Source organism: Pseudorca crassidens, chromosome 12 (assembly GCF_039906515.1).
Source record: "Pseudorca crassidens isolate mPseCra1 chromosome 12, mPseCra1.hap1, whole genome shotgun sequence".
Taxonomy (NCBI): Eukaryota; Metazoa; Chordata; class Mammalia; order Artiodactyla; family Delphinidae; genus Pseudorca; species Pseudorca crassidens.
In genome coordinates, this window is record NC_090307.1 from 67,329,025 (window position 1) to 67,344,208 (window position 15,184).

At 60.4% G+C, this 15,184-nt stretch overlaps 1 protein-coding gene across 8 annotated transcripts; it reads right to left on the bottom strand.

The window, feature by feature from the left end:
* Window positions 1–705: 705 nt before the first annotated feature.
* Window positions 706–15,178, bottom strand: RAB36 (RAB36, member RAS oncogene family). Of its 8 annotated transcripts, none has more exons than XM_067700119.1 (11): window positions 14,308–15,172; window positions 13,521–13,603; window positions 10,677–10,768; window positions 8,609–8,674; window positions 8,144–8,245; window positions 6,071–6,135; window positions 4,518–4,573; window positions 3,559–3,636; window positions 3,203–3,293; window positions 1,784–1,888; window positions 706–1,546 (listed from the first exon to the last, which is right to left on the bottom strand). In XM_067700119.1, exons 2-11 carry the CDS (start codon window positions 13,587–13,589, stop codon window positions 1,482–1,484), a joined length of 789 nt encoding a protein of 262 aa, XP_067556220.1. In that variant the 5' UTR covers window positions 13,590–13,603; window positions 14,308–15,172; the 3' UTR covers window positions 706–1,481. The 8 variants fall into 8 exon arrangements, with proteins under 8 accessions (XP_067556220.1, XP_067556221.1, XP_067556216.1 ...); XM_067700120.1 differs by having other exon boundaries at window positions 1,794–1,888; window positions 14,308–15,170; XM_067700115.1 differs by having other exon boundaries at window positions 1,784–1,913; window positions 14,308–15,169.
* Between the last annotated feature and the right edge of the window lie 6 nt (window positions 15,179–15,184).

Genomic DNA, 15,184 nt, shown 5'->3' on the forward strand with positions numbered 1-15,184 from the left:
ACAGCAAAGTGGTTCTGCCACTTCAGAAGAAACATTGAACAGTTGGGCACACACGGGGCAACAGGAGGAGAGTTTCACAAAGGGCCATTTGGAGGGGTGGGCGCACATGAGACAGTGGTCCTGGCTCGGGGGCTAGTGACAGCAGGGTGCATTACCGCCCCCCAGTCCTGGGGCCTAGAGGGGTGGGGGATGGAGCCGGGAGGGTGCCAGCCCACCTGACCAGGGTCTGCCATCCTGACGCTGTCTGTGGTGTGCCCCAAACCCGGTCGTGGTGCACCCTGAGATAGCCTGCCCCTCAAAACTGGGTCTGGTGGGCCAGCCCACTGAAGGCCCAGCAAGGCCTCTGTGGGGAAACCCGAGTGTGCAAAGCTATAACTATGAGGATGGTCACTTCAGTTAAAAAAAGCTAAAAGCTGGACACAAGCCAACTGTCCCACGGCCGGGCAGGGTGGATGGACTCTGGCCCATCTGCATGAAGGGACACGCAGGCTCGCTCTGGCAGCTCCTCGGAATGCGGCCTGCCCTGTGGGCGTGGGGAGAAGTCACTCTGGTTTAACGGCAAACAAGGCACCCAGGTCGTGGCCGTGCTGTGTAGGAACAGGAGTCCCACCCGCTGCAGACGAGGCTTACGTCCGGGACCGCAGGGACTGTCACTCTGCATGCAGAGCTCTGTGCTGTCTCGTTTCACAATAAGCACATATGCCATTCCTTTAGGAGTGATTTATATAAAGAAGTATCTCCTATCTATAAAAAAGGAGAGCCTAAAATGTGGTGAAGGGCGAATGAACAGAAGCCGCCTAGTCTCCCGGCGGCTAACCACCTGGCTGCCCGAAATGCTCACCATCTACGAGAAACAGGCGGGAGCCAGACGTGCCACCTGCCTATGGCCACAGAGGGCAGGACTGGGGGGCACACACCCAGGGTTGGGGAGAGTGGGGTGGGCGGGGGCTCAGTAGCCCCTGAGGAGGAGCAACACGAGGGCATGGAGAGGGTTGGGCACTCTGGGCGGGAGCTGGGGAGGGGAGACCTGGGTGCTCTTGCCCGATCCGGGTTGCAGCAGACAGGGAGCCTTGACTTCAGCAAGTGCCGCTCGTCTGGACCACCGAGATGAGGAGGATTCCGAGGCCGACCCAGGAAAGTGGGGAAGAGGCCCGAGGGGATGCTGACTGTGCCCAGGGCGAGCGCCGTGGGCCTGGGGGCACGTGTCCGTGCCTGTGGTCCTGAGCCTCCTGGGGCCGGGGGGCTGTCGAGTGACTCTGTAAGTGCAACTGGCCTTCCAGATGACAGCCTCAGTGCCCCCACCAACTGGGCAGCATGGGGCCCTGGGCAGCCACTGGGGGCCTTCCCTGGCTCCCGACCCGCTAAAGAGAAGAGGCGGAGCCCTGGGGCTCAGCACGGTGGGTGTTCCATGTCACCCTCCAGGTCACGGGAGGCACTGCCCAAACGCATGCAGGCAGTGGAGGCCTCTGACGCAGGCTCAGCTAACAGCAACCTGGGCTGGAGGGCCTCTTGCTGTCCTGGGTCTCGGGTGGATGTCCCTCCATCCCTGTAATGAGGGGAGAAGTCACCTGGCATCAACCAGGCACCTGCAGCTGATGGGGGTGGGTGTCTGAGCTGGCAGGTGGGCAGGGAGGCTGCAGGCTGGAGGTCAGAGGGAAGGGGGAAGGGGCAGCCAGGAGCCAAGAGCAGAGGGCGACGAGCCAAGGGAATGGTTGAGTCTTGGGCCGGAGGGTGGTGGACGCGGATTTCAGGCCGCAAGCCTCTCCCCAGCCCAGCCCATCACCTGCACGTACGGATGATGTCCCCGTCGCCGACCTGCGGCCGGGCACTGCTCCTCCGCTCCAGGTCCTGCAGCACTGAGCGCTCAAAGGCCAGGGCGGCCACACGGCTGAAAAACGCCTTCACGTTCTCCCCTGTGGGCACGGGACAGCCATGACCCCGGCCACCTCTGCCCCTGCCCATGGATGCACTGGGGGGTGGGGGAGCCAGCGGTGCGGGAGCCAGGACAGCCCCCTCGCTGTGCAGGGGATGGGCTCCCCACCCTGGCCACCTGCCCTGGCTGCTCCTGAAAATCTCTGAGCCTTGGTTTCCTGGCATCTACTCTTTCAATCAATTGCTACTGAGCACCCGTGGGCCAGGCACCGAGCAGTGTGGGCCTGCTTTCCTGTAACCTTTGAGCACCTCTCCAGTGGGCAGCCATGAGGATTAGAGCCACTGGCCCCCATGTCCTCCGCCAGGAGGACAAGACCACCCATCTGGGCACAGGGCCGGGCCCAGCCCCAGACACACATGCTGCCCTTGTGCAGTTAACAACCTATACCACCGCACAGGGCAGTCCTTCTTGGCCCATAGGGAGCTCTCAGGGAACATGCTGTTACTCCAATAAGAGGGCGGGTTCTCACAGCCTCAGGGACACCGTCAGGAAGGAGAAGAGGGAACTGGACATGGGGGCTGCCACTTTTTGTGTTGGGCTGGAGGTGGTACTTCCACTCGCACTCCTGCTGCCTCACCCAACCCCTGGGCAGGTGTCCACGGTGGCCCCTCGCCCGGGGTAAGGGCTCCCAGGTGTCATTCCCGAGTCCCCACGGCCTTGGGGCCTCCTGTACCCCTGGCAGTTGTTTCATTTCATCCCCTCAACAACCTGTTTTCAAAATCTGTTCCTTGCTTCTCTGCATTTTCTCATTTTTCCTCAGTGAATCATATGGCTTTTATCATTTGAAACACATTTTTCCATTAAAAATAAAATGAGATTGACAGCAACACCCCACTTCCCAGATGAGGATGATGAGGCTCAGAGGCGTTGGGGGCCGGGGTAAGCAGTGCCCGTGGGCGAGGGGGCCGGGGACCCAGTGAGGCTGGGGCAGACTGGGTGGGGTGTGGGGGAGGGCTGGAGGGCCGTGAGGGATGTTTGAGTGCCTTCTATGATGACACCTGGGGAAGGGAGGGACAGCCGGTCACTGGCCCCTCCCACCCGTACCAGGTCAGGGGCAGGAGGATGGTGTGGTTACAGGTGAGGCTGCGTTCCAACCCCAGCCCCACCACTGCCTCCCTGAGACTCTGGTCGTGACCTCACAGGGACGGGATGGATGTGCCCCACAGCGGCCGCGGGGGTCTCACTAGAGAACACAGGTGTGCCACTCCTCCCATCCAGGGCAGGGCCCCCACCCCCGATCACCACGGCGGCAGCCCTGCACCCACTCACCGGTCTTGGCCGACACGGACCAGTACTCGGCCTGCATCTCGTTGGCTAGGCGCACGGCCTCTGCCTCCGCCTGCTCGCACGCGGCCCCTGACTGGGAGAAGCGGCCCTGCTGACCCAGCTCCCCGGGCCTTGGCACCTGCCCACAGGTGAGCCCGGCGGTCCCAGGCGAGTCTGAGCGCCAGCGTCCCTCCCTGATGGGACGAGCCCCGAGCACTGGGAACCGAGTGGCCCTGCTTTCAGACCCCCGCCTGCAAGTTCCCACGTAGGCACATACGAGTCACCCTCTGCTCCACAAGCCCAGGCTGAAGGGGCCACGTTTCCCGAGGCCGCCCCTGGCCCTGACCCGCTCCGCTCACCAGAAGGTCCTTCTTGGTCCCCACAAGGAACAGGAAGCAGGCGCCTGGTTCATTCTCCCTCAGCGCGTCCTCCAGCCACTGCCTGGAACATGGGGGACAGGCAGAGACGGCACCCACCCCCCAGGGGCTGAGGAAGCTGGGATGGGGTGCAGCCCGGGTCCTCCCAGGGCCGAGGGTTGCAAGGAGGGTAGCTTGACCCGAGCTGGCCTCGGGGGCCTCGGATGGGTGGGGACGCAGGGGCGCTGTAGGGGGAGCTGAAGGCCCCGTCCCGGCCACGGCTCTACCCTCGCCCAGGGTGAGACCTGCACTGTCACCAACTGGAGTGACCAGCCTGGCCTCCCTCACAGGGCTGGAGATGCGGCTGTGGACACCCCAAACAAAAGCAAGGTGAAGGGGCTCTGGTCTGTCAGCTGAAGAACCTGGCTCTTTTTTTTTTTAATTAAAAAAAGTTTTTGGTTTTTTTTTTGGCCGTGCTGTGCGGCTTTCGGGATCTTAGTTCCCTGACCAGGGATCGAACCTGCACTATGGCAGTGAAAGCATGGAGTCCTAACCATTGGCTACCAGGGAATTCCCAACCCCCGGCTCTTGCCCAGATCTCTGCCTGAGACAGCAAGTGCCCAGTTGTGTCCCCAGAGACAGGGCCCAGGCGAGGTGAATATGCCAGGCCCCTCGCCACAAATTAGTCAGGCTTTCAAGATGACAACAGCAGAGCACTGAAGCCAGCGTGCGCCATTCTGCGCTGGCCACAGGCCCAGCTGGCCCTGCCTTCTGCTGTAGCTGCAGATCTTGAAGGATAAAAAGGTAGCCAACAGTCATCGGCCCGTGGGTGGCGGGTGCTGACCCGCAAGCTTGGTCACCTGTACCCACTGTCAGGGGCCCAGCTCATGGCCCAGGTTTAGGGAGCCCTCCAGGCAGTTTTCTGGGCCCAAGGGTCCCACGGGGGCTGCAGAGCCCCAGACTTGCCTGGTGTGCTCCAGGGTCTGCATGTCAGTGAGGTCAAAGGCCGTGATGATCACTGCATGGGGTGGAGGGGGGAGCCAGGAGCCGGTCAGTGACGGGGGAGGCAAACACGGCGTGACAAGGGGGCTCCCGCGGAACTGATGGGGGTGACGGACGCTGGGAGGGAGACACCCATGGCCGCCCTGGGGACCCAGCCCCCCACTCTGATCCACACCCAGCGGCCCAGCCACAGGGGGCTCCAGGGAGGCAAGGTGAGCCCCTGCGTTCAAATCTCCCCTCTGTCTCTTACGGCTGAGGGAGTGCAGGTGAGGCCTTGACGCTGAGAGCCTCAGCCTTCGTCTGTGACATGGTGAGGACCACAGCTACCTCTAGCTCTCAGGGTAGCTCTGAGGACTAAGTTGGAGCAGCTGTTTTAAAGCTCTTGGCCTAGGGCCTGACGTGGGGCAGACTTTCCCCCACTGGCAGCTATGGTCGTGTGGGCGATTAGCAACAACCAGTTTCAGGGGAACAATTTCTGAGGAGCAGGGTGGGCAGGAAATTGGGAGATGCAGCCCCCTCCCCCCAGCTCCCCTCATCACTGCCCTGTCTGGTCCCCTGTGCCCTGGGTGGCCCCATGTGGAGAGCATTCCTGGCCTGCTCTCTTCTGGCCCCAGGGGTGTGATCAGGGCTGGACGTGGGCCTCCCTCTGCACCTCGGCTGAAGGCTGCAGGAGGCCCACCCATGTGCCCCGCTCTGGCAGAGGGGCTGAGAAGTGAAGGAGGAAGCTGATGGTGGTGGTGACCGTGGCCGGGCTGCTGTCTGCAGGGCTGTGCCAGGCGCCACGCCTTATTCCCAGGGGGTGTCATCCCCCTGAGAAGAGAGGCCACAGCAGATGTGGCAGAGCTGTTATTCCAATCCACAGCTGAGGTGCTCGTGGTTTCCTGTTTTTGCTTTTTTCAAACCTTAGTGAAAATGTGACTTTTAACACCAGTACTGAGTGGACCTAACTGTACCTCATCATCTGAGTCCGGTTTGGATGCCTCGGACCGCTTGCTCTTACCTCTCACTGAAACCCTTTCTCTCTTCTTCCTGGTCAGAGGAGGGGGCTTATGCTGCTACTGCCTGCTGACCGGGAGGCCTGCCCAGGGCTGGGGCGCCCTCAACAAGGATGTGGTGGGCGAGGAGCCCCGCTGGCCCCCACCTGAGGGCCCACCTCCACCCCTCCCCTCCAGCCAAGCCCCGCCCCCCGCTCCTGAGTTGACTCTGCTCTTCTTTCCGGGGTCTCTGCACAAGTACACCCCACTCTGAGCACCCTTCTGAGCTGAAACTGGGGCTGAGACTTTCAGGTAGCACCCGCCACCGTGGGTCCCTAAAGCGCGTGGCTGCCGAGGCTGGCCTGGGCCCGGCTGGAAGATGAGGACCGGCCCCGTGTTTCCTCAGTGGCTCTCAGAGGACAGATTTGGTGCCTGCACGGAATACCTGGGCATCTTGCTGTGCGCCCAGCAGGGAATTCACGGGGAGCCCCTGCTGCACATGGTTGAGGCCTCACTGTTGCCGTCACCCGGCTACTCACCCTGGGCACCCCGGTAGTAGGCAGACGCGATGCACTTGAACTTCTCCTGTCCTGCTGTGTCCCAGCTGCGCCGTGACCGAGAGGGAGGGGGAGAGAGAGAGGGAGACAGAGAGAAAAGGGGAAACAGAGAGGTGGCAGGTTAAGCCATTGATCACAGTGTCCACAGGCAGCAGGCTTGTGGGGCCCTGGGCCGGAGACCCACGCGCCCGCACCAGCTGCATGGGTGCCACAAAGTGGCTGCTGCCAGCCAGCCAGCCCCACCCCCAGCTCCTTATGATTCCTTCCTTGGGCGCCCATGGGGAACCCCCTCTCTGGGTGCACTGTGCTCATCGGGGAGGGGCGCGGCCTTAGCATTTCCACTGCCCAGATGAAAGGAGCTGTAGCTCAGTCCCTTCCAACTGCGCCATAAAAAAGAGAATGTGCTCCCTGATGCGGCTGCTCTCAAGATGTGAAAGTCCACCTGCAGAGGCGACCCCGGGAATGGGACTGGGGCTCTGCCACTTGCTCATGTGTGACTGGGGTGTAGCTCCACCTTCCCCATGGCAGTGGAGGGGACGCTCAGCTCTCTGGGTGGGGTGCGTTGTCTGACAAGGACATGGTTTGCTTCTCTGATCAGTTAGCTCTGGCTCTCTGGAGGAGCTGAGCTCTGGCTCCATGGAAAAAAAATGCAATTGATTAATGATGTCTGCCATGGGCACAGTAAAGATAGAGGAAGTTACCTGCTGAGATCTGCTTGCCCTGGTTTAGAACAAGGCTGTAGGTCAAAATGCAGGGCTGAGTCTGAAAATCCACCCTTTTTAAAAATCAACACATCAAAATTTAAGTTTTCTCAGTAAACTAACGAGTAGACAAGCCATGAACAAGACACCAATAATCTGAAATTTTTCCAAGCGATCCAGCATGATGCAGAACTGTTTGGCTCTTTCATTAATTCATTCACATTTCCACTTCTGAAGAATACTCTGGGTGGGAGCTGGGAGGGTGGCCTGGCAGTGGGGCCAGTTGATTGGCTGGCAATGGCCTCTGTGTAGGACAAGGAGAGGCGGAGCCCGGAGAGCCCCCTGCTTCCTCCTGGGCCCTCTAATTAGACACAGCTGCCCTCCGCAGCTCCCGCTAGGCTGCCCCCAGCAGCTCGTGCTGCTTCACTCTCCTGCCTCCTCATCCCCTCGGTCCTGCAGGCCTGTGTCTTCACAGCCTCTTCTCCTCTGGTCTGACCCTGTACACCCCCTTGGGAGAGGTTTGGTGGTACCATCTGCTCCAGGACTGCACTGGGACTGGTCTCAGAGGAGCGGGCACTGTCTCGACACATTAGGAGCTGAATGAAGTCCACAAGGGGGTGAGCTCCACCATGATCACCGCGATCCCAGGTCCAGCCCGGGGCATGGAGGCCCGAGGAGTGAATCCAGGGAGCAGGGGTGAGCACCAGAGAGAGCGCAGGAGGAGGGGACCAGACAGAGGCCCAGCGAATGCCAGCAGGGTCGGCCACGCAGGAGAGGGCCAGGCTGGAGACCAGCAGGTGCCGGAGGAGAGGGGCTCTGGTGGGAAAGCATGAGGCTGGGGGGAGACCCTGGGCTATTCTGAGGGAAACTAGAGGAGAGGGGCCGAAGCCAGGGATGTGTGTGTGTGTGTGTGTGTGTCCCTGAGAGGCCAAGGCATGAGGTCTGGCAGGGAGGAGACAGACACACAGACAGAGGGAGAGAGACGGGGCAGCATCAGGCCCCAGTAAGGTCTGTGGACTGTGTGGCCTCTGCTAGAGCCCAGAACGCAGGGAACGGTTTTGGCCCCGTTTTCCAAGTGGGAACAGAGGCTGGAGGGCTGAAGTGACTTGCCGGAGGCCGCGCTGCTGGCCTGGCAAATGGGATCACAGAGGGCCCACGGGGAGCACCAGGGGAGGCTGGGGGCGGGGGCGGGCACATCAGGCTGCAGGGACTGGGGCAGCAGAGAGCCCAGCTTCACAAAACCGCCCGGGGCTTCCTGCCCGCTCGCCGAGGCCTTCCCCGGGGTCTCCCCCGGCGTCTCCGCGAAGCCCTCCACAACCATATGATGGGAAACAAGCGAGGCGCGGTGACTTACATCTGGAGGCTGAAGGGGATCCCGGCGACCTCAAAGCGCTCCATCTCAAAGTCCACCCCGATGGTGGCCTTGTAGTCGCGGTCGAAAACATTCTTGCAGAACCTGTGGGGGCCGAGGAAGCCATCAGAGCCCGCCCTCAGGGAAGACCAGGCGGTGACGGCCATGGAGACAGGCCGCAGAGACAGGCCACGGGCGACGGAGCTGCCAGCGGGAACTCCGTGTGGAGAGAGGCTGCGGCAGCAGGAGACCAACAAGTGGGTCAAGGCAGTGAAAAGTACCGCGTCTGCCGGCAGGGAGGGCAGGGAGGGGAGCCTGTGGCCCCGGGGATGGTGTGACCAATGCCAGGCTCCTAGGACGCTGCACTCCCCGCGGACCCACCATCTCCCAGATTTCTTGCACCCCCTCCCAGCAGCCACATGGTCTCCACTGCGACATGTAATGGAGCCTCCCGGGCCGGTGGCGCACCTGTGGATGAGGCTGGTCTTGCCCACGTAGAGGTCGCCGACCACAACCACCTTGGAGAGTTTGAGCCTGTGAGGAGTACGGCGCGGTGCTCTCAGGCACGATCACGGGAGCATCTTCGCGCACACGGGCCCCTCCTTCCCTGCATTCCCCACTCGTGATGCGGACAGGTCACCTGTGACACACTCTGGGAGGTCCGTCCCCCTCACTGGCCCTCAGAGGGGAGGGCAGGAGGACCTGCATTTGTTCTGGGGACTCTGTACCCCTGATCCCAACTGGGTCCCTGTCCCTTCATGAGAATCACAAATGGGCACCATGGGAGGCTGAGTCTTGGGCTGAGGGAGCAGCGGGAAGAGCCCCAGGTGGGGCTGTGTCCAAGTTGGGTCATCTGCTCCAGAACTAGCTGCTGCCTGGGAGCAGAGTAGACACGGCCCCTCCCTCGAAGACGTGGCCAGGTGAGCTGCACCAAGTCACCAGGTGACACAGAGGTGCCCTGTTGCTGTCTGCAGGTGAAGGAGACTGGTGGTTTGGGCGTGACCCACAGTCCCAGGAATGCTGCTGTGCGAGTGCAGGACACACACAGAGGGAGGGGTAGCTGCTCTAGGTGAGCAGGGTCCCCCCTCCCCAGGGAGGCTGAGAACCTTAGAGCCATGGCCCAGGCGTGCAGACCTGAGTCCACAACATGCCCCCAGCCTGCCTGGCCCTGGAACGCCCTCCAGGGTGACGGTGGTGTCCTGGCAGGCACACAGCCCCAGGCCCTGTACCCCTGCCTGCGCCCCTTACCTCAGCGCTGCATCTGCACTGCTAGTTCTGTGTGTGTGTGCGTGTGTGTGTGTGCGCGTGCGCGTCTACACTGCTAGTTCTATATGTGTGTGTGCGTGTGCGCTGCATCTGCACTGCTAGTTCTATGTGTGTGTGTGTGTGTGCGTGCGCGTCTGCACTGCTAGTTCTGTGTGTGTGTGCGTGTGTGTGCATGCGCGCGCGCGTCTACACTGCTAGTTCTGTGTGTGTGTGTGTGTGTGTGTGTGCGCGCGTCTGCACTGCTAGTTCTATATGTGTGTGCGTGTGTGTGTGCGCGCGCCTGCTAGTTCTGTGTGTGTGCGTGTGTGTGCGCGCGCGTGTGTGTGCGTATGTGCGTGTGTGTGTGCGTGTGTGTGTGTGTGCGCGTGCGCGTCTGGTGTTTTGTTTTGTTTTTGGCTGCACCATGAGGCTTGCGGGATCTTAGTTCCCTGACCAGGGATCGAACCCAGGCCCCGGCAGTGAAAGCACCGAGTCCTAACCACTGGACTGCCAGGGAATTCCCTGCGCTGCTAGTTCTGGAGCAGGTGGCCCTGACTCTGCTTCTCAGGAGGAGTAAAGGTGCTGCCGCAGGGCCACTGGGTTCCCCTGTGCCCCAGTTTCCTGGCCTTCCAGCACTGAGTGTGGGGAAGGGTTGGGAGCTCCTTGGTGGGAAGCCCCTGGTGTGGAACCAGCACTCCCCCAGCAGCCGCCGCCATGCTCAGCCCATGACCATGGCCACCTCGGCCGTCCTGGCCTCACTGTCCCCATGTGACTTGTGAGCTCAGCCTTCTCCCTGAACAGACCATGAGCCCCTCAGGATGCATGGCGGAAGCAGGACCCCGCACCTGTTTGTTAAGAAGATGTGACCATGACAGGACACCTGTGCCGCAGTGCCAGGCGCCCTGAGGCAGTGACGGGGCGCACACGTGCCTCTCCTTCCTGCGTGTGGCCTGGCGAGGAACCCAGCATGGAGTTCAGGAGCATGGTGCAGGGGGCACCCGCTCCGTCTGGGCGAGGGGGCAGGTGTGGTGGGGACTCAGAGGAGACCGCAGGGACCCAACACTAAGTCTGAGGCCTGAAGGGCAGGAAATGCTTCTGGAGGGAACAGCCGTGCTCAGACCTCGCTGCTGGCCTCACCGAGGGGGGAGCTGTTCCTACAGCAGGTGCGGCAGGTAAAGCCAGATAAACGGCAGATGCTCCTCAGACCTGTATGGGGTGGCGGTGCCCGCATCCACACACTCACATGTGCGCTCGACCCTCCCCACCCTCCCCTGGCCAAGCCGGCACTCACCCGACGGTCCCCGTATTCCTGTGTTGGCAGGCGGCGCTGACCTGCCCGTGAAAGTGCTCCCGGAGCTGCAGGCAGGCGGCGGGCGTGTACCACTGGAAACAAGACAGACAGACAGGTGGGCACATCACCCTGCAAAGCTCGCCAAGCGGGCAGCAGGCTCCTTCCTGAGCCTCGGTCACATCCGTCCTCTACCTTGTCAGCGACTCCCAAGGCTCCAGGGTCTTGTGAGCCCCGAGGAGGAGCAGTGGGACAAGGACACACCAGGGAGCCCAGGCGGGGATCCAGAGAGCTGTGTCCCGCTGGGGGCAGCTGTGCCCTTGCTGTGGGCGTATCAACCCTCTGTCCCCTCTGGGCCTCTTCCAATGAGAGGAGGGGTGGGCTGTAAGGGCCCTTTTAGTGCCAAGATCCTCCTACCCCTTCTATGGATCTCTGATGCCATTTTTGTTTTAAAAATATGCATATCTGTGCATGGAAAATGTCCTGGAAGGCACTTTCATCTTCCATATTGTTCAGAAGGCAGAACTAGGTAGTGGTCTAAGAGCAGGGCCCCTGTGTCCACCCTCAGCTGCTGTGTGACCCTGGGTAGTTGCCTCACGTCTCCGAACTTCAATTTCTGCATCTGGAAAATCTCAGGGACTTGGGGGCATAAAACGAGGTTACATTTGTGAAGCCACCAGCGCAGAGCTGGTCTGGCACATACATACTAAGTGATCAGCAAAGACGCCATGACACATCGAATGCAGGTTTGTTCTATAATTAGAAAAAATGATGTTAAACAAATGAAAGGTGACCATTACGTTTTACAGTCAGATTGGCCAAGGCTAAGTGTGGGGCATGGCCAGGATGTGGGAGGAGGCCGAGCTGGAGACGGCTGCTGTGCTCTGCTGTGGTCCCTGGGCCACCCCTCTGTCCTTCAGGGCCCCTGCGGCTCTGCCCTGGTCCACCTGCCGTCTCGGCTCTGTGAGACCAAGGCAACAGGGACGGTGAAGGAGCTCGGCCAGGGGTGAGGGCGGGACCTCACAGCGCCCATGTCGTCATCTGTAAGGTGGGGACACCCCTCACGGCACCTCTTGGTCTGCTCACTGGAGGAGCAAGTGGGCAGTGCAGACGAGCGCTCAGCCCAGGGCCCCCGGCCATGCGAAGGTGTGTGGCCACCTCTCGGGAAAGCTGGCTGCTTTTCCGTCCACTTCCGTGTCAGTGTCAAGCTGGGGGCGGGCCAAGACACGGCGGTCAGTAGAGGGGTCCCAGGACTGGGGACAGATTGGAGAAGTGTGCTAGGGAAGGCTGGCAGGAAGTGCACAGAGGAAAACCGAGGCACATGGGGTGAAGGAAGGACTGGCCCCATCTGACCACGAATTGCTTGGGTCTGAAGTGCTGTGGCCCTGGAGTGTGGGATGAACTTGGCCACAGGCAGTTGGCGGAGAATCTTACCTTCTGTGGAAGCAGGGATGCCCTAGCCTGCCTCCCAAGGTGGGGAAACGTCAGAGCTCTGGAGTCGGCCACGGTTGGGTCAAGTCTGGGCTCCCCCACGCCCAGCTGTGTGACCTCAGGCAGTCCTCCCTACCTCTCTGAGCCTCATCCCACTTTGTAATTGGGGTTCTTCATCCCATGAGACCTGGACTGTTTTGTGCCGATCACGCTTCCCTTCCTTTGGCTTTTTAACCCCAGTCCCCGTCATCCCCAGTCACCACTGTCAAGTTCAGTAGAGAAGCAGCTGCCTGGGCCTCTGATGAGATGGAAAGTCCTGGGGGCACTGTCCACGGGTCTAAGGCACCGAGGCTTTATCTGTGCATGTTGAGACAGAACTCGGGGTTGGGGGGAAGGCAGGAGAGGGGGAGGAGGAATGACGGCGGACCCCAAATACCCAGAGCCTACCCTCCTTCCCCCACCGGCCTGGGCACAGATTCCAAGACTCAAAAGAGAGGATTTCTCCCCCCGCACACAGCACCAACCATTGATGGCAGGATCTTAAGCATCCTTCCAGATACCCTGCACGTAGAAGCAAACACATGCATTTCTGCTCCTTTCCTCACACGTGGTGCTCAACAACTTACTTTGGCTCTCATTGTGCATCAGCCCCTGAGAGGCGCTCATGCCTCCCCGAGTCTGTGTCAAGAAGCAGCATTTTGCTGTCTGCGTGGCCCCCTCTCGAGGACATTATGTTGTGTCTGACCTTCTACTTTACAAATTGCTGCAGTGCCTGGCCCTGAGCATCTGCAGTGCTGGGAGACATTATCCCGCTGCTCCCTTGGGAGGCTGTGCAGATTTGCATCCCCTGCTGTGATTAATAATGGATTTTAATATAGATGGAAGAGAGCTGTGAGTTTCCAGCAAGGACAGAAGGCAGAATGGTAAGGGGTGAGAACTTCGGATTTGGTGTCAGGAAACTGGAGTGCTGTTTGATAATGTCATAATTAAAATGAGAAAAACAGTGACCACACTTGGGCAAGGGAGCTCCCTTTTACCATGAGCCAGACACCCAATATGAGAGGAATTATCCTTCTGTACCAGTGGCTCTGAGAGGTTGAGTAACTTGCCCGCGGTCACACAGCTTAATGACATGCAGGACTCACACCCAGGACAGTCTGACTGCAAAGTCTGTGCCCTTAACATCCATGCCACACTGCCTCCTGGTGTCACCTTTCACTTGCTGGCTCACCTTGGGCAAGTCAACACCAAGCTTCTCAAGAAGTCTGCTGAGTCCCTGGGGTCTGTCAGTGAGGCACTGACCTCCCCGATTCACCTGCTTTGTTTCCAGTGGTGAGTGAGGTGGGGAAAGCTGGATGAGGGCATGGTGTCCGGAGAGCAGTGCACATATCAAGGGCTGGCCTAACGCCTCCCTACCTTAGGGAAGCTGGTGATGACGCGGTCCCGGCTCACCGTGGGTCCCAAAGGCATCACAGAGGACCTCATTCTTCCTGGGAGTCCTGTGGCCCCAAAAGGGGGAAGAGAGTTAGGGAACTGTGCAAATCACTGGGGACTCCCCCAAAGTTGATACCTAACGTTGCAGTAGCTTTGAAAACAGGTCCAAGCCTCCTTCTCTGTCAGGAATGTCAGGATGCCAGGGGTCATCTCTCCAATCTGCAGGCAGTGTGTGTTGGGGCACGGGGGCGGGTACCAGGCCTGCCACCAGGCCTTGGAGTCGAGGAGACCTGAGTCTCCTGACTGATGTCCACCAGGAGTGGCGCCTCCCTGAGCTCAGCTCTGGGCTGAGTGAAGGAGCACAGTCGCCAGGCTGTGCACACAGCCCGGGCAGAGGAAGTAGAGTGGGGAGGGGTCCCCCGCTCCTGCCCCTTAAGGGATGAAGGCTCTGGGTATGCAGGGCCCTCAGGGTTCAGCCCACAGGCCTTTCCCAGAACCACCACAGCCGGCACCGGGCCCCTCAGCCTATTCCACAGACCCGGCTCCTTCTCCCTCCCGCCCCCTCCGCACTGGGTGGCCTTGACCGAGAGAGAGGCCTGTGGTCCTCCGCATCGGACCATCTCTCCCCAGACCAGCACTGGGGGCCCGGGGTGTGCGGTCAGGAAACTAGGAGGCCCGGGGCCCGGGCCGCTTTCAGGTTATGCAGTGGGAGGTGGGCGGGGGAACACGCGGGCGGGAGAGGGTGTGTCCGAAGGGGCGGCTGACTCACCTGCGGCGGCTGCAGAGGCTCCTGAGGCTGCCTAGTCCGGAGGGTCCAGTGGCCGCGATCACCATGGCAACGAGCACCACACGGGACAGGCGGGCGTCTGACGAATCCGGGACGTCGGGGATGGGGCTCACAGCCAAAAGTGTTCCGTCAGCGTCTCGCGCCGCGATCACCATAGCAACCAGAGCCTCGCGGGAGACTCCGGGACGCGGCCCGAGCGCCGGTGATCACCATGGCAACAAGGGCGGGGCCTGGTGGGCGGGCCAGGTCGGCCATGGGTGGGGCCTGGGCTCCAGGGGCGGGCCTGGGCGGGGCTGACTGTGGAGAGACTTGCGCACCTGGCCTCCCTGTTGTCACCATGGCTGGGGAGGGTTGGTGGTTCAGACGTGGAGGGAATTATGTGCAGTGTTTAAGTACTTATTTTCATAATATAGCAAATGTGATCTTTTTCTTGTTATGTAAATATTTCGTGTTTTTCTTGTTATCTGGTAGGGAGGGATCTCCAAGATCCCTTGACTTCTTTCCATCACATCCAGTGTTTGATCTATCAGTAAATCCTGTAGGTTCTACCCTAAAAATTTGTCCAGTATCTTCTCTCTCCCTCCTACTTCCTCTGATCTCACCATGGTCCCAACCATCATCATCTCTCTCCTTAACTGGTCTCCCTGCTTCCACCTTTGCTTCTATCCTATTCCCAGTTCAGCAGCCCCCAGGGATCCCTTGTTAAAACACAGATCAGATCATGTCTGTCCTCAGCTCCAAACCCTCCAATGCCTCCTCATCGCTCTTAGATGAATAAAATCTTTACAATAGCCCAAGAGGCCCCATGTGATTTGCCCCATTTATTCTCTTAGCTCATCTCCTACTGCTTCCCCCTCCC